This window comes from Neurospora hispaniola, assembly GCF_033458365.1.
Source record: "Neurospora hispaniola strain FGSC 10403 chromosome Unknown B0T23scaffold_2, whole genome shotgun sequence".
NCBI classification, from domain to species: domain Eukaryota; kingdom Fungi; phylum Ascomycota; class Sordariomycetes; order Sordariales; family Sordariaceae; genus Neurospora; species Neurospora hispaniola.
In genome coordinates, this window is record NW_026944407.1 from 5,206,289 (window position 1) to 5,227,992 (window position 21,704).

At 52.6% G+C, this 21,704-nt stretch overlaps 9 protein-coding genes across 9 annotated transcripts; 5 read left to right on the forward strand and 4 right to left on the reverse strand.

Annotated features, from left to right (window-relative positions):
• Positions 1-726: 726 nt before the first annotated feature.
• Positions 727-2,314, forward strand: B0T23DRAFT_99806 (uncharacterized protein). The gene is made up of 2 exons (XM_062842120.1): positions 727-1,157; positions 1,221-2,314. Exons 1-2 carry the CDS (start codon positions 981-983, stop codon positions 2,136-2,138), a joined length of 1,095 nt encoding a protein of 364 aa, XP_062696296.1. The 5' UTR covers positions 727-980; the 3' UTR covers positions 2,139-2,314.
• On the forward strand, positions 2,221-3,631 carry B0T23DRAFT_99820 (dUTPase-like protein). The gene is made up of 2 exons (XM_062842121.1): positions 2,221-2,926; positions 3,215-3,631. Exons 1-2 carry the CDS (start codon positions 2,491-2,493, stop codon positions 3,499-3,501), a joined length of 723 nt encoding a protein of 240 aa, XP_062696297.1. The 5' UTR covers positions 2,221-2,490; the 3' UTR covers positions 3,502-3,631.
• Positions 3,632-3,926: 295 nt separating this feature from the next.
• On the reverse strand, positions 3,927-5,942 carry B0T23DRAFT_99794 (Ribokinase-like protein). Its single transcript, XM_062842119.1, has 4 exons — positions 5,728-5,942; positions 5,653-5,663; positions 5,087-5,503; positions 3,927-5,011 (listed from the first exon to the last, which is right to left on the reverse strand). Exons 1-4 carry the CDS (start codon positions 5,782-5,784, stop codon positions 4,090-4,092), a joined length of 1,407 nt encoding a protein of 468 aa, XP_062696298.1. The 5' UTR covers positions 5,785-5,942; the 3' UTR covers positions 3,927-4,089.
• A 1,154-nt stretch (positions 5,943-7,096) lies between these two features.
• B0T23DRAFT_99854 (putative proliferating cell nuclear antigen) lies at positions 7,097-8,534 on the reverse strand. Its single transcript, XM_062842122.1, has 3 exons — positions 8,162-8,534; positions 7,345-8,064; positions 7,097-7,271 (listed from the first exon to the last, which is right to left on the reverse strand). Exons 1-3 carry the CDS (start codon positions 8,201-8,203, stop codon positions 7,254-7,256), a joined length of 780 nt encoding a protein of 259 aa, XP_062696299.1. The 5' UTR covers positions 8,204-8,534; the 3' UTR covers positions 7,097-7,253.
• Positions 8,535-8,768: 234 nt separating this feature from the next.
• Positions 8,769-11,706, reverse strand: B0T23DRAFT_99879 (Mysoin-binding motif of peroxisomes-domain-containing protein). Its single transcript, XM_062842123.1, has 5 exons — positions 11,382-11,706; positions 11,059-11,321; positions 10,508-10,989; positions 10,002-10,453; positions 8,769-9,944 (listed from the first exon to the last, which is right to left on the reverse strand). The coding sequence occupies exons 1-5, from the start codon at positions 11,428-11,430 to the stop codon at positions 9,244-9,246; spliced, it is 1,947 nt and encodes a 648-aa protein (XP_062696300.1). The 5' UTR covers positions 11,431-11,706; the 3' UTR covers positions 8,769-9,243.
• Positions 11,707-12,946: 1,240 nt separating this feature from the next.
• Positions 12,947-13,890, forward strand: B0T23DRAFT_418877 (Rab5-interacting protein-domain-containing protein). Its single transcript, XM_062839687.1, has 2 exons — positions 12,947-13,441; positions 13,539-13,890. The coding sequence occupies exons 1-2, from the start codon at positions 13,376-13,378 to the stop codon at positions 13,863-13,865; spliced, it is 393 nt and encodes a 130-aa protein (XP_062696301.1). The 5' UTR covers positions 12,947-13,375; the 3' UTR covers positions 13,866-13,890.
• A 352-nt stretch (positions 13,891-14,242) lies between these two features.
• On the reverse strand, positions 14,243-17,771 carry B0T23DRAFT_411280 (uncharacterized protein). Its single transcript, XM_062839436.1, has one exon. The coding sequence runs from the start codon at positions 17,275-17,277 to the stop codon at positions 14,458-14,460; it is 2,820 nt and encodes a 939-aa protein (XP_062696302.1). The 5' UTR covers positions 17,278-17,771; the 3' UTR covers positions 14,243-14,457.
• A 504-nt stretch (positions 17,772-18,275) lies between these two features.
• On the forward strand, positions 18,276-19,460 carry B0T23DRAFT_439203 (uncharacterized protein; the record flags this gene model as incomplete). The annotated part of the gene is made up of 3 exons (XM_062840680.1): positions 18,276-18,966; positions 19,019-19,245; positions 19,281-19,460. The coding sequence occupies exons 1-3, from the start codon at positions 18,759-18,761 to the stop codon at positions 19,458-19,460; spliced, it is 615 nt and encodes a 204-aa protein (XP_062696303.1). The 5' UTR covers positions 18,276-18,758.
• A 513-nt stretch (positions 19,461-19,973) lies between these two features.
• Positions 19,974-21,259, forward strand: B0T23DRAFT_310299 (uncharacterized protein; the record flags this gene model as incomplete). The annotated part of the gene is made up of 2 exons (XM_062834580.1): positions 19,974-20,721; positions 20,781-21,259. 2 exons carry the CDS (start codon positions 19,974-19,976, stop codon positions 21,257-21,259), a joined length of 1,227 nt encoding a protein of 408 aa, XP_062696304.1.
• Positions 21,260-21,704: the final 445 nt, after the last annotated feature.

Sequence of the window (21,704 nt, forward strand, 5' to 3'; positions counted from 1 at the left end):
GTGAGCAGGATCAGCAACCGGCCGTAGCCTCAACCGACGCGACCTGCCACAGGCCACAGGCCAACTCAACAGCCTCAGGTGACGGCCCGGTGTGCGTCTGGCGGCTGTAGGCTCGCTTGAGGCCAGCTGGTCAAGTTCCGCCTGCCACCTGCACAGCTGCTCTGGCGGTCTTGGGGAGAAGCTAGAGCTGGAAAGACGGGAGTTGGTGCATGGGTTTCCTGGACGGCGCCGCAGCCCAGCCTGCAACCCCAGCTCCCTCCCTCCTTCGTTGCCCAACGCCCAGTTGCCAAGGCATCCGAGCTCTGTGGGTCCAGGCCACACGAGCGAGAGAAGCTGCGATCCGATTTCAGCACTTCCACTTCCTGCTTCAGTTCACAGTTCTTCAACCACTGCACCACCAAGCAAGCTCAGGCATTTAATGCGTGCTAGCTGCCTGCAACTGAACACCGGCATTGCTGCTGTAATACAGTAACACGGCGTTACGGCGTATTTAACAATACCATCGAGACACATCCGACGAGAGAAACAACCAGTGAACCATCTCGTTGTTGTTCTGGTTGTTGTTGTTGTCTTGGTGGTTTCATCCCAGTCAGGTTGATTGCCTCGAACGCCGTCAACGAAAACAAACGGGCGCGTATTCACTCAGGCTTCGGTGAGAGCTTCGTGGTTGGCTGTTGACTAAGCTCCTCCATCGGGAACCAATTCGTATTACGGGAAGTCGTGTTTTGAGCTTCTCCATCCCGGCTGCTGGACATATCCGGGTGGAAACACACACTTTTCATGAACGTGGCACTACTAGTTGCCAAATTCTCGTCCCGGACGTTGTACACCAATAAACACCGATACCTGCTTGCAAGTGCAACACTCTCTCACTCTCACTTCTCACTACTCCACGCTGTGATACCGTGTCCCGCTTAGGTTTTCCTCACTTGCCACCCCCTTGAGCCAACCAGACCGACAAGGGCTTCGGAGAGCCGGCCATGTCAACAACCAACAACACCAACACCATGGAAGGCATCATCCAAGGATCCACTACCACAGGCTCAAGCAACGGCAGCGGTGGTCGCGTCAAGGATCCTGTGCATGAAGCGAACCTAGAGCGAACAATTCGCGAACTCAAGCGAATGACGGCAGAAGCCGAGGCGACTTTGAACGAGGTGAGCCGAGCCCCATGTCATGTCAACAAACCCCCTTTTCACTCACTAATAACACATTCACAGCTAAAACAAAACATTGGCCAAAATGGACCACCACCACCCCTCAACCCTCTCTCCTCCATGCACCTCCTAACCCGCGCCTACACCTCCCTCGCCGAGTCGGACCCAACTCCCCTCCTCCCCTTCCCAGACTCCGTCCTCCCTGCCCTGCTCGCCATCCGCAAAACCAGTCAAACCATCACCCAAACCAACTCTTACCTATCCTCTTCCTCCACCCTCCTTGACCAGCAAAAGCGCCATCTCGAAAACTTGAAAACCGAAGTCCGCGAGCAGAAGGAGCTCCAAGAAGCTCTTCAGGCTCGCGTCGAATTGCTCAGGAAAGGGATGGAAGCAAAGAAGGAGAGGACGCCCGAGGAGCTAGCAAAAGAGGAACTGGAAAAGATGGAAGAAGAGCGGAACAGATACGACGAGGAGACCAAGAAGCTCATCAGAGAACTAAACTGGTTCATCGAGGAGTACCTTGGCCCGTTACTGGCAGCGGAGGAAATGGGCGGGCCGGTGGTAGGAGAGATGATGGACTTGGATGCCGAGGATCTGGAGGCGGGATTTAATGCGAGGGGCAAGTTGAAGAAGGCCAAGGCGAAGAAGACGGATCAAGAAGAAGAGGGGGATGGAAGGCAGAGGAGGATTGATGAGATTTGGGGTGCCCAGAAAGACCAGCAGGAGGGGAGACAGGGTACTGGCAAGAGAAAGAGGGAGAGGGATGAGGCGAGTGCGGCGGGAGCGGAGATGAGGAGTCTGATTGAGAAACTGCTGAATAAGAGCATGGATGCCGGAGGGGATAGCTCGGCGGCCTATGTGAAGATTGAGCGGGAGACGGCGGCGGCGAGGTTTTTGGTCAGGAGCAAGGTGGCTGTTTTCCACCCGAGGGATGCTACGAGGTTGAGGTTGGTGGATTTTGGGAGGGAGTTGGATGATTAGGGCATCCACAGTCATGGAAGTCTATCATCGTGGAATATCCAAGGTATCTGGCTCGAGTCGATCTTTTTGAGGTTACAGACCTAGTCTTCCTTGGGCTTCAGCTTCATCACCCTCTTCCTTTCTGTTGCCTTTACCTCAAGCCATTCTCCCGGCAGGCAACGCACTGGCCAAGAGATTTTGGACCCCTGAAATCAATCAATTTACGCGTCCGTCCGACGCGTCACCCAACGCGCTTACATTCAGCTTTGGCTGCGCTTTTGCTTTGCTTTTGCGCCCGCAGTGTTGCCGCCTCCCCACCATTGAAACAGCTGCGTTTCCTCCTCCTCCTCCTCCCTCGCGCAGCAGCAAATCAATGTTTGTTGCCCGCCGTCTTCTCCTCTCTCGTTCCACTTCTTCTTCTCTTTCAATTGTTTCCGAAACCACCACCACATTCAAACACTTCTTCGCAACCATCACACCAATGACCACCGGCACCACCGAACCTACTACTACCTCCTCCCCTCCCGCCAAGCGCATCAAGACCTCCGCTGATTCCTCCTCCCAAACCACCGCTACCGCCACTACCACCGCCGCCACCATGACTGCCGATACCCAGACTCCCGTTACCAAGGTCGACCAAACTCCTCCTCTCCTCATCAAGAAGCTGTCCGACAAGGCCCGTCTGCCCACTCGCGGCTCCGCCTTCGCTGCTGGTTATGACATCTACGCTTCCAAGGAGACTACGATCCCTGCGCGCGGAAAGGGTCTGGTGGATACGGATATTTCCATGGCTGTTCCTGCTGGGACTTGTACGTTTTCTTTTAATATCCTCACTTTCGCCCTTCTCCTCTGTTTACTTTTTCTTTTATTCTTAATTTGCTTCGAGTGCACCTCCGGTGGCCACTCCGTGGAGGCCCTCCGTGGAGGCCCTCCGGGGGTGTCCTCGCTTCGCTCGCTTTCTATTCCTTCCCTTCCCGTCCCTTTCCTGTCCTTTCCCTTCCCTTCCTTTTCCTTATACCTTCCCTTTCTTTACATTTCCTTCTTACCTTTCTACCCTCAGAATGTTCGCTGACAGAAAGCAACACAAAAAACCATAGACGGCCGCATCGCCCCCCGCTCCGGCCTAGCAGCCAAGAACTTCATCGATGTCGGCGCCGGCGTCATCGACGCCGACTACCGCGGCCAAGTCAAGGTTCTCTTGTTCAACCACTCGGACGTCGACTTTGTCGTCAACGAGGGCGATCGCGTCGCGCAGCTGGTTCTCGAACGCATCTATACCCCCGAGGTGGTCGAGGTCGAACAGCTGGAGGAGAGCGTCAGAGGCGCGGGCGGGTTCGGGAGTACGGGCGTTAGTTCTGGTGTTGGGGAGCAGGTGAAGAACTAAGAAAGAAAGAAAACTGGTTCTTGTGTTTTTTTCGGTCGGAGGAAAAGAAAAGAAAAGAAAAGAAAGGGGTTAGGGGTATGAAGCGATATAGATGGACGGCGTTTCGGGAAATCTGGCAGAAACATTGAAAGGTATGAAATGCATACGATACTTCGGATTGGTGAATATGGACACAAATTTCGGTGATACATATGAATGGTGAAATGAGCAAGGAATGAATGAACGAACGACTTGACGGGCAGCAGAGGTAAGCTCTAGACATGATGGTTCATTTCAAATCAAGACTCTACAACCCTTCTGTTCTGATCCAATTCTTGATGTATGAATTACATGTGGTGTGGTATATACTGTTAATCGGGACATTCACCAACCAACTCCCTCCCCCAAAGCTCCCGCAATGCTATGCCGTGCTCGAATCTAGCTTCTATAGTAGAACAGAATAGCGCCTCGCTCACCAACAGCAGATCAACAATAACTCCCGCTATCCAATGCTGTTCCCGTCATCCCACACCCCTTCTATTCCTCGCTCTCCCTCTCGCAAAGACATTAATCCTACACCCAAACAGAACTAAAAAAAAAAAAAAAGGACTAAGAGCACTCTATCCTCCTAGCCCTAAACTCCACCTTGGGATGCCTCAAACTATCCAGATGTCTGACCAGCCTCAACTCGGCCGCCTTGCTCTTCATCAAATGTAACCTCTTCCTCGCCTGCACTTCTTCTTCCTTTTCCGCTTCCTCCACTTGTTTCCTCCTTCGTTCTGCTTCTTCTTTTATCCTCTCTTCCGTCTTTTCCCCATCTTCCACGCCATTGCTATTACCATTCGTCGTCGTCGTCGTCGTCGTCGAATCCAGCTTAACTTTCTTATCCACATGCCCATCCTGACCCGTCTCATGGCCATTCGCATGTCCACACCCATTAACACCATCCGTCATCGCCATCGCTTTTTCTCTCTGAAGCTGCTCATCCACAAACCCCCTAGCCCTCTGCACCCTCCCCTTCATCCCCTCCGCCGTCTTCGTCAACACCTCGTGCATACTCGCCAACACCTTCTCCGCGGCCTTGGCGAGCGGCAAGTCCAGCGCGTCCACATTGTCCTCGCTTAACCAGCTCTCCCGCTCCGTCAAGTCTCCCTCAGTGTTATACACCGCCTCCCGCATGCGCACGAGCATCAACGCGGAAAACATATCGCCCGTGCCGGAAAAGTAGCAGTCAATGGCGGGGAAACTAATCTGGAAGGCGCGCGGTTGGCGGGCAGAAGTCATTGTTGAGCCGACTACGCTGAGGGTTTTGGTGCGGGGCGGTTGTGATTGGCCTTGGCCTTCTTCTTGGGGTGTTGGTGTGGGTGCCGAAGAGCCGGGTACGGAGTTGGGCATGGTGGAGGAGACGGTAGTAGCGTCGGGAAGAGAGACGGAAGTGATGATGATGTGCGGGATGGCGTAGCGCTCGTGCAGGACAGAGATGGCGCGGGTTAGGGAGGGCATGTCGACTATTTTGACTTCTGAGAGGAGTCTGTGCCGTTTATTTGTTAGTTCGATCCAACAAGAAGAGAGGGGAAGGGAAGGGGAGGAAAAGAAAGGTACGCACTCGGCCTCGAACTGGTTCGGGAGTATCAGGTCTGCATACTGCACCAACCCTTTGTATACCGGCACCACATCCTGCGCGACGTACAGACTCCCGTTATCGCCCATCACGGGATCCAGCACCCAGAAGAAACTCCCAGGCTTCCCGCGGGCTTGAGCCTTTTCCTTGAGTTCCTTCGCTATCTCCCCTACGGCTTCCAGCGCTGGAGCACCGGGGACGTACCCGGACAGCATCATGTCAAAGTCATCGAGGTAAGACTGCTTCAGACCGCGGTAGAGGTCGGTGATTTCCGAAGCGGACACGCGCGTGCCGGTGAATTGGCGGTAGCCGGTATGGTTGCTGAACTGCACCGTGTTGAGGGCCGCGACGTCGCAGCCGAGGGATTGCATGGAGAAGACGGCGATTTTGTTGCCTACGTAGCTGGGGGAAGACATATCGATGTTAGCCAATGGTTTTCTTTTCTTCTTTGTATTCTTTTCCTTGTCGTCTCATCTCGTCTTGTCTGGTTCGGACTCGGTTGGTCTATCTCGAGAGGCCGGCGCAAAGCTTGTAGGTAGATCGGAACTTACCCGGAGACAACCTAAGCACTCCCAGTCAGCAATTGATCCAACCTGAAATCAATTGAAAAGGAGAACTAGACTTACATGGCTTGCGACAGCCAACACGCGGGTGTCGGGGACTGGAGGCTCTCCGTCGCTCATGGTGACCTTGGTAGAGTACGTTGTATGCGATTCGGCTTCTGGTGGTTGTAGAGGAAAGATCGAACTCGAGATTCGTTAAAGAGAGTTCCTTCGTTCGAATTGGTTATGTTCGGTAGATGTCCTGCGGCGTAGAGTGGCGGCGCGAAGGATCTCGATCGTTGGTAGAGAGAGGTACGTAAGCCGAGTAAGCCGAGCTGAAGATGCAACGAACGGTCTGTCAATACGGTGGTATAGATTGTCTCTATAAAGAATAATCGGCCGCTTAGAATCTCGACGATATGTTGAGAATTGATGCCAAAGTCAAAAGACGTAGGGAATGTTTGTTGTCAAAAAGAACGAGGTCTGTCTCAAACTCGCAAAAGAAGTCAGAGGACTGGAAGGATTGGATGATCACCGGGTCAAGAAAAGATGGAGGAAAGATTCCGGAAAAGAGCTAAGCAACACTATGACACAACAAGTGATTCTGACCCTAGACCTAGTCAGTCAGTCAGTCAGTCAGTCAGCGGTGAAAGAAGAAGACCGTATATAGCCGAAAGATTCGATCAATTGCAAATAGTATCATCAAACAAATAAACTGCGATATCGCCCTCTTGTGCCACCCATTTGCCCACATCTTGATTCGAGTCCTCGAATGGTCCAGAAATTCGCCGCTAACGGTCATGGCACAGGGCCGGCCAGTCAATGACTCTTTTTTTTCCAGGAACCACCCATGCCCCGCCAAAACGTTTCCTGCAGGGCGGGTTTTAGGGGCAACTTGAATGCGGAGTCCATTCAGAGCTGCTGGGCGCGCCCTGTTGTAGTGTAGGCGGGAGGGGACGTCACGCAGGTGCCGTGGTGGGTAGGTAAGTTACAGCATACATTGAACGAACAATGTGGGGAAGTTGGTGAACACCAGGACCTTCATCGGACGAAAAAAAAAAAAAAAACAGTCGGGTGGAAGATTTCTGGAAAACACGCCGACTGACGGGAAGTGGTCATGTCACAAGGGTACTTGTGATTTAACATACCTCCGAAATACCTACATTCAACGCCAAGCTGAACTCCCGAGAAGCAATGATCAGTGGTACAGGGCGGACAGTTTCCCGATGTCAATGTAAAACCATTGTACAGAAAAAGGGAACGACAACAGCATCGTGTTCCTCGGTAGAGGTGTTGTGTTGGAGGCCATCGCAATATTCATTGACACCTCGTCGTCTCCCCTAAGCATTCATCTTCGCAGCAGAAAGAAAGAACAAAACGCCCTCTAAAACATTTGTGTGTACTAGTGCCAGACTCTTTCAGAAACACAGATTTCTTTTTCTTCATATCCCTTTTCTTCTTCTCATCACTGCATCAACCCTTATCTTCTACATGACTTGCAATTCTCCTCCTCCCCATGATTTTATAGCAACTCGAGGTATACATGAAGGCATAGTTTCGTGGTGTTCGTAACAGAGATGCGGTTCGGTTGTTGGAGGTAAATGGGGCGATTACTCCTCGTCGCCAATCTGTAAATCACAACCAGTTAGCATCACACCTGACAGAAAACAACCACCCAGAAAATGACAAACAAAGACATACCTTGGGCGCAAGATAGAACCTCAAGTAGCTGCTAGCCGAAATGTTGTACTCGACCAAAAGCGGCACCTCGTTGGAAAGGCAGATCTTGACCGTGCTCGACAGCGCGCTCGCCTTGCAAAAGTTGACCAGGTATTTGAGCGAGAACGTAAGGGAAACCGGCTCGCTCAACTCAATCTCGATGTTCTCGCTGGGCTTGTCGACGTTGGTGTGCTGGCGAAGGGTGATGCTGCCGTTGCCAATGTCGCCCTGGCAGCTGAACTTGACGCCGTCCTTGCTCGCCTCAATGTTGACGCTCTCGCTCATGGCCATGAGATCGGTGGTGATGCGCTTGAACTCAGACGACGGCATGCTGATGGTGGCCGCGTACTCGGTATCCGGAATGCCCAGGTGCTCCTGGTCAATGTCCATGAGCTTGAGGTCGTACTCGGAGATACGGTCGTTTTCGGAAGATTCGAAGACGAGGTTGAGCACGTCGGGCGCGTCCTCGGCCTTGAGCGTCAGGATGTCCTCGTTCTGGGCGGCGCGGAGCACCTTGGTCAGCGACGTCAGGTTGACGCCGAGCGCAATGTTGCGGTCGCACCGGAAGGGCGAGAAGGTCTCCGTCTTGAGCATCATGGACACGAGCGCGACGTGCGAGTTGTCCATGGCTTGCAGGGCGATGCCCGAGTCGTTGCAGTCGAAGTTGCAGTCCTGCACGAGGTCCTTGATGGCGTCGACGACCTGGACATCATCGTCATCATCATGACAGAGTTAGTGGGTGTCTTTTAGCTGGGAAAGGAAACAGACAGCTCTGGAGAGGAAGAGGACAAAACAATACCTTCTTCAGGATCGACGCCTGCTCCAACCGTGCTTCAAGCATTTCTGTTATTGTGATAGTCCTCCAGTCAGCAACCCATCACTTCTGTTCTCCAGCTTTTCTTCCTAGTGCCGGGCAAGCGAGCAGGCAGCAGGCAGCTTCACGCTCAGACAGAGACGACATACTGATGGATGTGAATTACCGAACTCGACGGGGAAAAAAAGACAAAGAGGGAAGAAAATATGCGCGCGCTGGGTATCACTTTCGGGAGAGAGAGGCGCTCGTGGTTTGACGAAAAAAGAAGAGAGAAGAAAAGATTTGGATTTGGGAAGAGTTATGGTTTTGTTCAAAAAGCTGCAACAGGCAGGCAATGGACGATAAAAAGAGAGGAACCACCAATACAGGTGGTGGGACACCCACTTCGCGACTTGACGCGCCTGCTAATGGCAGCTAAACGCGCTGAGCTGGGGTTAGGCTTAATTGATTTACCGCTTCGGGCTAGCTCCCGGTGCACGGTCCCGTTCTCCAGCGCTGTTAGTCCGCTTTCAGGCGCAATCTTCGCGTTTTCAGTGGGAGCTGTCGCCCTGAATCCCCTCTTTCTGTTTGAATCGTGTCTCGATGGCAATGTCGAAGGTATGCTGCTCAGTTCCGATGATATGACTTCAACTATTTGACTCCCTCATTTCTGCTCGAACTCTGTTCTGCCTCCATTCTCCAAGATATTTTGATTATTACATTATTCACCTATCTTACACCCTCCCCCAATTCAAAAAAAAGAATTTGTTACAGAATGCCCGCCCAAGATCGTCTGTATAGTGTATAAACGCCGTTAGATTCTGTATCCCACATTGCTCGCTTGCCTGCCCCAACTTTCAAATATTCCCATGGTCTGTGTATCCGTCAAAACGCCTTTCTGCCCAAGGTTGTGGTTGTTGTTGTTGTTGTTGTTGTTGCTGTTGAAGAACACTTGGCAAGTTGGCCTTCTCGTTGTTGTTCGCCCCTCTCTTTTGTCTGCGCGCAGTGCCATGCCATGCAAGATTATAATGGTCAAAGAAAGAAACCCCGAAGAAAAAAAGAGAGAATGCCGCAGAGTTTGTCTGTCGTCATAAAGAGATCCTCGTCGGCGCCGCACTCCTTCCGTTTCCCCCGCCTGGCCCCATGGTTGTATGTCTCTTCGGCCTCAGATTAATCACCATCTCCAACTCCTTCAACATGCCCCTACTCGCTTCCGCCTTCTCCCTCTGCATTGCTCTCGTCTCTCTCTCCTCCTTCATTTTCACCAACCTCTCTTCCCTGGTCAGCATACTTCTTGGCCGAGCCGATAGCGCAACCGCCTCAAACACATCCGGCTCGTTGGGACTTGGCGAAGAGTTTCGTGTGGGAGAAGTCTCCCCGGTTAGCGCTTTCAGCGCATCCTCCGCTCCGCCACCGGTTTCGTTCTCTTCGCCGACAGTGGTTAACCCGCTCAGAGAGGTAGCAGGCGAGTACAGCATGCTCATGGACGAAATACGTTTCTCGTTGCGGTCGATTCCGGATGCTAGGGCAGCCTTGCCGTCCTCCCAAGCTTGCTGCAGCATCTTGAGGTCTTGGCCGATGGACTCGTATTGCGACATGAGGTCGAAACCAACTTCAGAGATATCGTCGGCTTCGTTGAGTGCTTTCTCGGATTCTTCACGCAACAGTGCCAGCTTGGCTTGGAGACCGCGGATGCCCGTCGATAGAGAGTTGAGCTTGCGGAATTGCGTTCGGCGTTTCTCGCGGTTGGGGGAAAGAGGAAACTTGGTTTCGGGGATGGCGGGGAAGCCTGGTTTTGTTAGCTGTTGTGTGTTTGTAGCGGGCAAGAATACGGGATGAAACTCACTCTCTTCATCGCTCAAGATGAGACGAAGCCTCTCGTAGCAATCACCAGTCAGACTGCTCAGCTGGCTGAGACACTGAGCCGCCGTCGACCACCGCACAAAGTCGCTGTTATCTCCCGTAGCCTCGAACGCAAGCAAAGCACAGAGAAGCAGCTTGCGGATGGTATGGAACCGAGCAGCCGCAATCTTGAGCACCCGTAACGACTCCGCCTCCTCCGTCGCGACCTCCGGAAACCCTTGCATCGCATCGGAAACGTCAAAGTCGGTAATGTCGTAAACGTCGTAGTACTTTTCCAGATCCAGCTGTTCCGAGAGTCCCTTCACCGCTGTCGTCACTTGGATGTAACTCTTGATCATATCGGCAAACCGCTGCTTAAGAGCCTTGCGCAGGCGTCCGCATCGTCTCGTTTGGCTTCGGTCTTCGATTCTGCTGATAGGCGGCAGTGGTGCGCTCCTGGTTGTTGTTAGCCGCAGTTACCCCCAATTTCCTCCGGACGAGCGCACTCACAGCCTATACCCCCTCGACACCAACTCAACCTCCTGAATCAACGACAGTGCCGCACTCGTAGCACTATCCCAATCCTGACTCTTCGCCACAAAAGTAGCAACCTCCGCCAACGCCTTGTTCCGCACATATCTCAGCCACTGCTTCCGGATATAAAAGTGCGCCACCAATCCCACCGCAACGGCAACCACAACGGCAACCAGCACCCCCTTTTTGGTCAGACGGGCGTATCCTCCCAAGCATAACCACCTTATCCCCAATGCCACCACCAACGCTCCCGCAGCCGTTGCGATCAGCCCCGTCGAGTTCGGTAGTACGACATCGTTATTTTGCTTTTTCGAAGCATCGGCGTCCTGATTTCGGTAAAAGTGATTAAGTCCAGCAACCGAGTGCCCACTCAACAACTGCGAAGCGACGATCGTGTACCGGAACTGCTCGATAAATTTCTGGTTGTCGGCGCGGTCTATCCTTGCTGTTACGGCCTTCTTTTCACCACGGACAAACGTCATTAGTTCAACACACATGGCCCCTATTATTTGAGCGTAGATCCTTACAGAATAGGAGTCATGTAGCGAGCCAAGCGAGCTGTATCGCTTCATGCGGTGTGGGATCTCGAGTTGTATTGGCTCGGGGGCGTTCTTTCGGAACCGCTTGCGGACCATGGGGCGGCCTACGGGAGCGAAGTTGGGAGAGGAGGGGGGTGAGATGCTGTGTTCGGAGAGGCGGTCATCGTGGGCATCGTGGAACTGGCCATTGTGGTCGGACTCGGAGGCTGGCGGTGTTGGCCAGTCATTGTTGCGTGTTTCTTCGCCTTGATCTGTCATGGCAAGTAAGTATTGCTGTGCTTTGGAGATGGACGGTGAGTAGGTAAGCGAACCCTTGAGATAATTGGCAAGAGGCTCGCAATCCTGAATTACGGTCTCCATGGATGCCACTACGACCGGACAACGACTCGGACAATGATGGGACTCGGACAAGAGAAGGGGAGAGGAGCATCCAACAAAGAAACGGGAGGTCGATATGTGGTGCTAGCTCTCCATCTGACGCCAGGCGGCACTCTGAACAAGGAAGAAAGAAAGAGGAGTGTGCTTGTCCCCCTTGTTTCGACGGAGTACAGATACCAGGCCGGCGGCACCACGCAGTTTCCTTGTTTCAAGTCCTGGTTCCCCCTTCGATCGTCTTTAATGTCCGTTGTTCTGCAGAGCTAAAGCCAGGCGTGGGTCGGTGTGGCTGAGATCTAGGAATCGGTGGGTTTTCTTGGTGTCGCTTATGCTATGCGAGGTGGTCGAGACGTGCGAAAGCAAAGTGCGGCGCAAGGTGAAATGTTGGAGTAAGTAGTGTTGGTACTAGCGCTGTCGGTTATCGGTACATATGCCCTTTTGTCTTTGTTGTTCCGTGAAACGTTGTCAAGATTCGATTGATCGTGTTCTATCGTGGTCTGGGTGGTTGTATGTTGTTGTCGATGTTGAAAAGGAGTGTCAAGGTTCAGTTGGAAATTGGTGTAAGTGACTACAGTATTGATGACCGCTTGAAACGGGGTTGTCGTACGGGAAACGGGCAACTGGCGACGTCCGAGCCTTGAACGAGCGAGCGGCTGGCGTTGTCCAAAATGAGAAATTGTAAATTGTGACAAGTGCCAATACTAGTGTACTGGAATGATTATCAGTTATGGAAGCCTCTTCTTCTCCATGAATTTAGTGTTTCTCTCCACAGCAGAGTCCCAAAATAACATACTTGATGGTCCTGGGGATGCTCATTAAAGGTCACAGAACCCTGGCAGATGACGTGAAATTTGACGCCACTCGTTCTGCAACTCGCGAACCAAAGGGGGTGGGTGGATTCTGTATCTTACCGTCTTTGCTGTGATGATCTGCTGCCCGTCTCCAGTCCAGTAACCAAATGCCAGCAAAGTGAAAAGTTGGAAGATTAAAAAAAGGCCCAACGTCGCACAGTTATGTCACTCCCAGAAGTGATCCATAGACCATGAGCTCAGCCTTGATATCGGTGAAGAAAGGGCTCCAACAGATGAAAAAAGAGACAGGCTGGGAGATCCAACCATCAATCCCTAGGTAGGTTGAAACATTTCAGTAGAATGACACCTTTTCTTCAGGAGGCTGGACCGTTCAGTTGTTACGCTAGTGCACCTTGAACCCTGGAAATTACCTCGACACATGCCAGCTGGAGTGTCGCCGCGTTACCGTCGCCGACGCCGAGAGGTCAGGAATGCTGACAAAACGGTAAGAATACGATAAGATTACAGTACAACGGATCGACGGCCCAAGGCTTCGTTCTTCGTTCCACCGGAAGCCGGCAATGGAGCCGGAGAGCCGTAAAGGTTCTTAGGTAGCAACTGAAGCCCTGCCACGTGCGCCGTTGCCTGCCGGGATCTATTCTGCTGTGGATGGCTGTCGGGGCAGGCATTAATTGTTGCCCAGGCTCACTCAGCACTGAAGCTCCAGGCCAGCTCCGTTTCCCTGACGTTGGCCATCTGGGGCGACGGGAGCTGGGTAAATTGACAGTTCCCGCTCGTTGCGGCTCCGGTCCAGTCCATGCAATTAAGTTGATCAACGACACCATCCAGACCAGACCACGGGAGTGTACTATCACCATCTTAACGACCCCACGACGTGAAACGAATTCGCCGATACTTAAAACGAGACATAACGAAACAAGCGAAACGAAACAAAAGCGACGAAAAACAAGACGAAGATCCGGGGTAAATTAGCTGGTTGCACATCAAACCCCCGCCAAGAAATCAACAGCACCCAAGCTTTCGTCTTCCTGTCGCATAGTAGGCCTGGCGCCAGATACACGATACACCACCATCCGTTAAATCAAATCATATTCACGACAAGACACTCAAAAGCCACCATGCTATCCGAACGAGACTTCCAAATCTCCCCCATCGTGCAGGAGAGCGTGATGCACAACTCCAAGGTTCGTTTATTCCCCTCCCTTCTTTTTCCCTCCATTCTCCCCTCCCCTCCCCCATCTTAACCACAGTCCCCCCCACCAAGACTAACTTGATATCCAGGCCCTCCAAAACCTCCAATCCCTCTCCGCCTCCCTCTTCGGCATCTCCGCCGGCATCCTCGGTCTCGAATCCTACTCCGGCTTCCTCTTCTACATCTTTTTTTCGTTGCTCACTTCTTTTCTCATCTACCTCGTCCGCGTCGCCCCTTTGTCGTCACCAAAAGAGTACAAAGACAATAAAGGCACGGGCAACGGCTTGGGGAGCGGAGTAGGCGGCGTCAAGAAATATTTCCGGAGTGGGTTCGAGTTTTGGGCGGGGGGCATCATGAATGGGTTTGCGGGGTTCGTGTTGACTTGGACGTTGTTTTATGGGTTGGTTAGGGCTTAGCTAGGTGCCGTTAGGCTGGGCGGAGGAGGGGAGGGGGGGGGGGAGAAAATGGGGAGAGAAGAGGAGTGGGAGGTGGGAAGTGGGATATGGTCATGTGTGGAAAGACCTGAGAGGGAGGAAAAAGAGGAGGAATGAAAGACAGCCCTTTGTTCGAGGACGACATAGGAAACTGTTATGTGTGTTTTGACGACGTGGAATTTCGAAGCACGATAGGCAGAGCAATGACGAACATGATGTTTTGGATGGCAAACACGGGACCGGCGCAAGATCCGATCATGAAACTGGAAGCACGCATTGCTACGAAACATCACGGCATTTGTTCATACATCACGCAGCCCGGAGAACACCCAATAGAGCCGTTGTTTAAAACAAAACACAGTTCATCAATGTTAACAAAAACACTATGCTACCCAGAAGCCATCTAACCAACAACAGACTTCGACAACATCGACAACATCAAGAACAATAAACAGTGTTACGCTATGACCAAAGCAAGAGCAAACAACTCATATCCAAAGGGACAAAAGAACAAAAAAGACTCGCTGCCACACTTACTCACGTTCAGACACAAACCATAGGAAAACAAGACAGATCACTCAACAATCTCAACAACCCTCCCTACATACCCCTCCAACCGCGACGACCGATCCCGACTTCCATTATCACCCAGGATCAAGATCCTTGAGCCCAGCTCGATCCACTCGCGGTTCGAGAGGAGTTCCAGTTGGACTTCACATCCCTTCTTTCTTGTCTCCTCGCCACTTGGGTCTAAGCCATCACCATCTCCATTGCTCGCGTGCAAAGGGTCTTTATAAGCATCTTCACCCTCTCCAAAGGTAAACACGTCCCCGCCACTCCCATCATCCTGACCCGTAGACTCGGGAGAAAGAGAGGGACTGGGAGTGAGCCTCGTGACCCTCACCACCCTTGCAGACGCCCTAACACTGGCCACGTAAACATTCACCAAGCTTCCCACCGTCAGCGATCCGGCCACCCCCTCGTCTTCCATATTTCCATCACCATAGGAGGACCCGTGATTATCGTCCTCAAAGACCGCCGTGACCCCACTGGCAGCCTGCAAGGTAGTAGACGACATGTGTTTCCCGGGAACAGCGAGGACCATCCCCTTTCTTATCCTCGCTGCCCTCTTACCCCCTGTGCCATTCCCATTGCCGTTTCCATTGCTTGTCTCTGCAGTGTTCGGGTCACGATGATCAAACACCATCCCTATTGACCCCACCTGCCCGGCCGCCAGTGTTTGCACAGGCAGCTGGAGGTTACGGATAGACACAACCTTGGCGGTGTGCCACTCTCCTTTTACAGAGGAAGCAGAAGTCGACGGATTGGATTTGGCCGATGAGTTAAGGCGGTTGAGTTCAGCTGATGACGGGTTTGCTTCGATATCAGATAGGGTAGGGCGAAGGTGGTTGTCACTGCCCGTGGCTATGGCTCCTACTGCGCCAGGAGAAGGAGGGGCTGGGCTGGGCGTGTCGCTGGAGTCGTCAGACGAGGAAGATGAAGGAAAGGGACCGACAACTACCGTGTCACCTATCGACAGGCTGCCGAAGCGAAGATAGCCTGCTACCACGGTGCCGAGGTCTGTTTCCTCGTCTGAGTCGCCCGTTGCTAGCGATGAGGATGCAGCGAGATTGTACTGGTCTTCGATGTGGAAGAGTGAAGCAGGCTGCTCAGGGTTTAGAGCTGGGCCGGTGAAGTCGTGGGCAGTTGGGGTGGGAGGCAAAGGCAAGCCCTGGAGTAAGGCGTGCAGCATGCCTAGGCCGCGCCCATCGACGGCGGAGGTGAGGACTATCGGGACGACTGATAGGAAGTCACCGTTAGAAGCAAGTTGGTCGGCGACCTTAGCGACGGCTGCTTCCTCGGTTGGCGAGACATGAGTAAGATCAGAAGGGTTGGTAGCGTCGGGTTTGAGAATAACTGGAGTTCTGCCGGCTCGCTTGATGCCAGTGAGAACTTTGTTAAGCGTCGACACGATGGACAGCTTGGATGCGAGATCAAGTTTGGTAATGATTATCGCAAGGGGCAGTTTAAGTCTCAAGCATAGCTCGAGGTGGGCGGAGGCTAGGTCGATGCCATTGCTGCCACCTGTTGGAGTGGTTCCCGGAGCCGGGGCGTCAACGGAAGGAGAAGCATCGCTGCCATCGGCTGCTATGCAAAGCAGTGTCCAATGCGGCGCCCAACCGACGGTACCGCGAAGGATGGTCCTACGATATCTTGGAGCTCCGGCAGAGTCCACCAGATAGACTAATCGACCGTCTCTGGTGAAGTCGTGAACGTCGATCCAAGATTCCACTCCGCTGTGAGCATCGTTGATGATTTCGTCTTCGTGGTAACCGACCAGTGCTTGAGCCACGGAGGAAGTGACGCCCGAAGCTACTTCGTGAGGGTGCTTCAGCAAAATGAGCCGGCTTTTCCCACGGCCATTATCCAGTGAGCCTTGAGACAAAATGCCCAGAAGCGTAGACTTCCCAGACGTAGTCGGCCCCGTAAGCGTAACGCGCAACTGGTTCGTGGTCAACGGACCCTGTTTCATGGTGGGCAAAGCCGAAGGCACAGTACCGCTAGCTTGAGCAGTCAAATCCGGCATGATCAGCGCTTCAGCCACCCATAGCTTGTCCTTGCGTCGTGACTTCCGAGGTTCTTCGAATAAGGAATCCCCAGGCTCAACCAAAGACTCAATCCATTCGCACTCGCCCACAATCACCATCCTCAGCACATTCATGTTGCACCCCAAGCTCGCCGCCATGACCCTTAGGTTTGCCAAACTTTCATCCAGCTCATCTCTCGTCAGCCCCACCAATGTGCCATCATCTGCCACCCCAATCTCATACAGCGCACCTCTCGATGCCTCCAGTCCCGGTAACAGCTTTCCTAGCTTCACCTTCCCATCCCGCTCCAGCTCATCCGGGGCCGGCAGTTTCGGAATCACCAAATCAACAGCCGCGGAGCTGGCATGGTAAGGACAAGATTGCTGGAGTCTCCAGAGCAACTGGGTAGTCAAGTGCTCGAAACGGTCCTGTCTCGTTGTGGTTGCGCCTGGGCCACCTCCGGCAGAAACGGGAGTTCCGCGTAGTGACTTGGACGTAGGATCATAAGGCAGTGGTTTGCTTTGGGTTGAACCGCAGATCTTGGCTGTTGAGGTGCTGCTGTGCTCGTACTTGCGACGTGGGCGGAGGAGAAGGTGGAGCTTGTATTCGGTTGGACCCTCTTGGGGCTCGGCTTCTAGACGGGTGATGCCATTGTAGTCGGAGAGCAGACCGGTTTGGATGACGCCGAGAGTAGTAGGGGTTGAGGAGCGGGCCTCCGGAGTGGAGCGCCGGCTGGGCCCTTCGGAGGATTTGAGCCAGGGAGAGGAGACTCGCGGGGGGTTGGGATCAAAAGTGAAGACGGACATGTTTGTGTTTTTGTGTCAGGGTTCGCTGGGATTATGCGCTGGTGGTGTGATTGATAAGGGGTTGGTGATACCTTTGGAGTTTGGATCACAAACTCTGGTTGATATGTGTAATGTTGAGCAAGACGGTTTAACAAGCAATAACAAATATCAGCGAGTCTTGTGGTGGTGATATCGGGGATGATGAACTAGTATTGCACGATAGAGGGATGTGTTATGAGAGGATAGTGTGTATATTCGGGTAATCATTTTGGATGCTGTAGAGCAAGTTGCTCGGTGTCTGGTGATGTTGGTAACGAAGAGAATAGTGGGTGGTTAGGTGAGGTCCGTGGAAAGGGTCCTAACTGGGTGCTTGTGGCAAGACCACTGGTCTGCTTAATTGAGGCTGGAGAACATTGTGATGACGGGTTCCAATGTTGACTTTTGTTTTGAGATACAATACGGTGAATGCAAGAGGGGGGTTTGTCAAGTCAAGAGTGAGGTTAAAGAACGAAAATAAAAAGGTGAAAGGTGTTTGGTCGGTGAGTGACGCATCAATGTTGTCTTCCTCTTTCGTCCAGCGCTAAATGCTTATGGCGGTCTGTGCATTGTCCGGCATAATGTCAAGTATTGTAGAATACTGTCCCCAGGCACTCAAGCCAGTTTTTCCCATTGTAAAAGAGATGAAAGATGGCGTCATTTAATGACTTTCGTCCCCAAGTAACAATCTGATCACATTGCAAGTATCTGACTCCAGGAAGACGCAAGCAGTTGCCTTCTTATTCTCAAGCCATTGTCAGTATCTCGTATTGTTTGTACAGTTGAATACGGGTTCAATACCTTGGCACAGTTCTGCAACGTGGGGCTGCAAACAACACCGAACCACCTCACAGTTGAAGCAGAAACCGAGAAAGGTATCAAGATTATTGTGCAGAGTGCGCAACGAAGTCCCGCCCTAATACTCGTGCTCTACTGAGCGAATGTTTCATGTTGCAGTGTAAAGTAGTGTATTTCTCCTCCCTCACCACCTCATCTGCTGTCTTGGCTCCTGCCCGCTCCTTCCAAACCTACAGAGCACTAACACCACGGCAATCAAGGCCACTGCCATGGCAGTTATCCGGTACTTGCGCAACTACCACCCAACCGTCATTTCTCCGCAGTCAAATGCCCACCAGCTGGTTGTTCCTTAACAGCAGCTGCCGCAGTTCCCACGAAGTGAGGGCAGTCACGGTCTGCACTCCACCATACACTCCAGGCAAGCTCGGCCGGCTTCGATGCCGTCTCTTTGTTCGGATTTCCAAAACCAAACTCAGCAGGAATTCACTTCATTGATCAAGTCAAGCGGGGGCGGAGGCGAAAGGCAATACCGACCGGGAGCATTTCCTGCTAAAAGAACACCACCCGACAACTCTATTTCGATGATGCCCGTCGACCTCCCACGGCCTCATCTCAGCCATCCGTCACCGAGCTGTAGCAGCCACCACTAACAGTTCGATATCGCCAAAATGGGTCGCAAAGATAGGAACCCCACCTGGCGAGAAGCCAATATTTGGGAGAAGCCCACCCGGAGATACAGCACCTGGGCGACGACCACAACATGGAGAACAAACACATGGGCCAGAGATGATGTCGACCCCGATCCCGAGGCTCAAAAGCATACAGAGGAGGCGAAGACCAAGAAGCCATCAAGATGGCGATGGCGTTCTTTGGCGTGTGGGATGAAGGTAAGCATTTATGATGGAACACCACCCATCCAAATCCCCAGCACTAGCACAGTCCAGCCCTAGCCTGCGACATGTACAAGCCCGCTTTCCCCTGGATCACCCATCTCCACTGCCCTTTCCTGTGCATTTCAGCGTCTCCTCCACCACTCAGGAGCCAGGAACCAGCGGAAAAGGAGGCCCCATGGACACCATCCACGTTTCGACTTCCGTTCGACTGGACCCTTGGAGGAAACATCAGACAACACCTCTTGACTGGTCTGGACATGGGGTGACGATGAATGCCGGCACGTCCACCGCCAAGAGAGCCAGGAATGGTCAACACAGCCTCAACACCAAGCAGCCCACGGACAGTCTCGCAAAAAGGGAACCAAAAAGGGCGAAATCTCAGCATGGGCGAGACGCGGACACAGCGGAAGCAGGCCATCCGTCGGTGTTAGTGGTCAACATGTTCCACGCTGCCATTGGCATAACAGCAACACCTGAAAATGGCTGCTTACAGGTTAAACACAAGACCCGCAAGATCCGTCAGCACTTTCCTTCCCACTCGGTGGCCAATGCAGGCATCTCCAGATCGCCCCCTGCTGCTGCTGCTGCTTCCTGCAACTTATCTAGTGTACATACCTACAAATGAGCATGGGACCTCCTTGCCAACATGGTTACAACGCTTGTATTACGGGCCTTCCCCAATCATTTACAGCACTCCATCGGCCGTCGGAGGAAGCACAGAAACCTGGAACGCTCTCCAGACACCAGTCAAGACATTCGGAAGTGTTCTCCAAGCGGGAACTACTTGTATCCCCCTGTTTCCCTCATACTCATGGATTATTCTCCCTAAAAAAACAAACCCTCCATCCATTTTACTCCTTTTCTCCTTCCTCTCGTTCCAGTTCCACCGCATCCTGTCAATCACAACACATCAGTTTCCATCTCTTTGACATCCCCATTGTAACAATAACTTAAGTGTACTGAGTATTGTAATCATCACAGTTTCCCAAAATGGGCTGGTCATTCGGACGAAAGAAGAACAAGGAGGCCGCTGCCCCCGAGAACCCCTATGCCCAGCAACCATCGGTCGATCCGTATGCCAACCAGTACGCGAGCCCTGCTCAGTCTCAATCTACTCTATCCAGCACCGCTAGCAGTGGTCCGTCCCCGTACCAGAACCAACAAGCTCCTCCTCCTTACTCCGCCGGAGGTCCGGTTCAGCAGCCGCCTGCTGCGGGAAGATTCACGAACGAGAGATTCGGCACCACGGACAGATATGGCGATAACCGATATGACGTCCCTTCCACCAGCAACCAGAACCGTTACGAGCCCTCCATCGACTCCAAGCAGAGCCAACTCTACTCCAATTCCAAGTACAACTCGGGCGGCTCGGCGGGTACTTCTGCTCAACCGTCTCCCTACCAGCAGCAGTACCCCGTCACGTATGGCGACAACAAGCAGCCCGGACAGATTCCTCCTGATGGACCTCAAGATGTTCCTTACCAGCCCACACCCCAAGAGATCTATGGCAACAAGTTTGGTGTGCCGGAGGAGGAACTCACCGAGGAACAGAAGCAGGATTTGGAGGTGGACAAGACCAAGGATGACATCTTGCGTACTCACAATGAGGGTTTGGAGAGCTTGCAGCGCAGTAGAGCGCACATGCAGAACGTGAAGAACCTCGGAGCGAACATCATCGACAATTTGTCGGTTCAGGGAGATAGGCTGGACAAGGTTCATGATGCCTCTATCCGCATTGGTAAGCACTACATCGGGTTGTGAAGTTTGCCATTACTCTCTGCTCACAACTTGCTACAGACTTGAAGACGAAAACAGCCCAGGACACGGCCGGCTATCTCGGCAAGCTCAACGACCGCCCCTTCTTCGTTCCCGCTATGAGCAAGAAAAGTCTCCGTCAGATGGATGAGAAGACATACGCAGACCAGACCTTGGAGAAGATGGAGCGTCAGAAGGAGCGGGCCAATGCCTTCCAGAACCAGCAGACCATGCAGAACTTGAAGCCCGGGCAAAAGAAGTTGCTGGGCGGTAAGGCCGTTAAGAACTACATGGCGTTTGAGGATGATGTGACCGAGAAGGATTTGGAGGAGCTCACGTATGACGATGCTGATGGCCAGCAGCAGGCAGTCCTCAAACAGCAAAAAATGCTGGAGAAGGAGCTCTATTATGACCTGGTGGATATGAAGAACATCGCTAGCGGCATTGGTCAGGTTCTTGAGAAGCAGAATGCCCAGATTACGGCGATCGGTGAAAACGTAAGTGATTGTAAACAGGTGTGAAGATGATTCCGGTAGCAGCTTGCTGACAGTTTGCAACAGGTTGATCGTGCGGATGACAGGACCCGCAGAACCAACGTCAAGCTCAATGCCATGCTTCGCTAGAGTAAACTCAAGTTGGTTACTATTATTTGGAATGATAGAGCAAGGGAAGGACTGTAGGTACCAGGCGTTGGGGAGCGGGTCATCATATGTTATCAACCTCCTTTTTCTGTTATTACGACGAGGTTTTGTGTTTTCTCTTGGTCAGTGTCAATAGCACTGTCTACTGGCCATGCGTCAACTCCTCTCCTTGGCCGAAACAGATTATTTTGTACATGCTTTTGCTATTTCGATGACCTAACGGGCCGGAAGAATGTACACTGCTCTTTGAGCATGTTTTCATGTTGCTCATTCTACCCTGCGGTAGGTTGTCGCTATGTCAACAAGAAAAACAATATCAAATGTT

Bases quoted from the DNA above. Each gene is read 5' to 3' on its own strand.
- B0T23DRAFT_99794 (XM_062842119.1), bottom strand. From the start codon at position 5,784: ATGAGCGACGGAGAGCCTCCAGTCCCCGACACCCGCGTGTTGGCTGTC. The intron at 5,012-5,086 runs GTGCGTACCTTT...TAAACGGCACAG, and splicing joins CCGAACCAGTTCGAGGCCGA to ACTCCTCTCAGAAGTCAAAA.
- B0T23DRAFT_411280 (XM_062839436.1), bottom strand. From the start codon at position 17,277: ATGTCCGTCTTCACTTTTGATCCCAACCCCCCGCGAGTCTCCTCTCCC.
- B0T23DRAFT_99820 (XM_062842121.1), top strand. From the start codon at position 2,491: ATGTTTGTTGCCCGCCGTCTTCTCCTCTCTCGTTCCACTTCTTCTTCT. The intron at 2,927-3,214 runs GTACGTTTTCTT...AAAAAACCATAG, and splicing joins GGCTGTTCCTGCTGGGACTT to ACGGCCGCATCGCCCCCCGC.
- B0T23DRAFT_418877 (XM_062839687.1), top strand. From the start codon at position 13,376: ATGCTATCCGAACGAGACTTCCAAATCTCCCCCATCGTGCAGGAGAGC. The intron at 13,442-13,538 runs GTTCGTTTATTC...CTTGATATCCAG, and splicing joins GCGTGATGCACAACTCCAAG to GCCCTCCAAAACCTCCAATC.
- B0T23DRAFT_99854 (XM_062842122.1), bottom strand. From the start codon at position 8,203: ATGCTTGAAGCACGGTTGGAGCAGGCGTCGATCCTGAAGAAG. The intron at 8,065-8,161 runs GTATTGTTTTGT...GATGATGTCCAG, and splicing joins AGGCGTCGATCCTGAAGAAG to GTCGTCGACGCCATCAAGGA.
- B0T23DRAFT_99806 (XM_062842120.1), top strand. From the start codon at position 981: ATGTCAACAACCAACAACACCAACACCATGGAAGGCATCATCCAAGGA. The intron at 1,158-1,220 runs GTGAGCCGAGCC...ACACATTCACAG, and splicing joins CCGAGGCGACTTTGAACGAG to CTAAAACAAAACATTGGCCA.
- B0T23DRAFT_99879 (XM_062842123.1), bottom strand. From the start codon at position 11,430: ATGGAGACCGTAATTCAGGATTGCGAGCCTCTTGCCAATTATCTCAAG. The intron at 10,990-11,058 runs GTAAGGATCTAC...CGTGGTGAAAAG, and splicing joins CGCTACATGACTCCTATTCT to AAGGCCGTAACAGCAAGGAT. The intron at 9,945-10,001 runs GTGAGTTTCATC...TAACAAAACCAG, and splicing joins CATCTTGAGCGATGAAGAGA to GCTTCCCCGCCATCCCCGAA.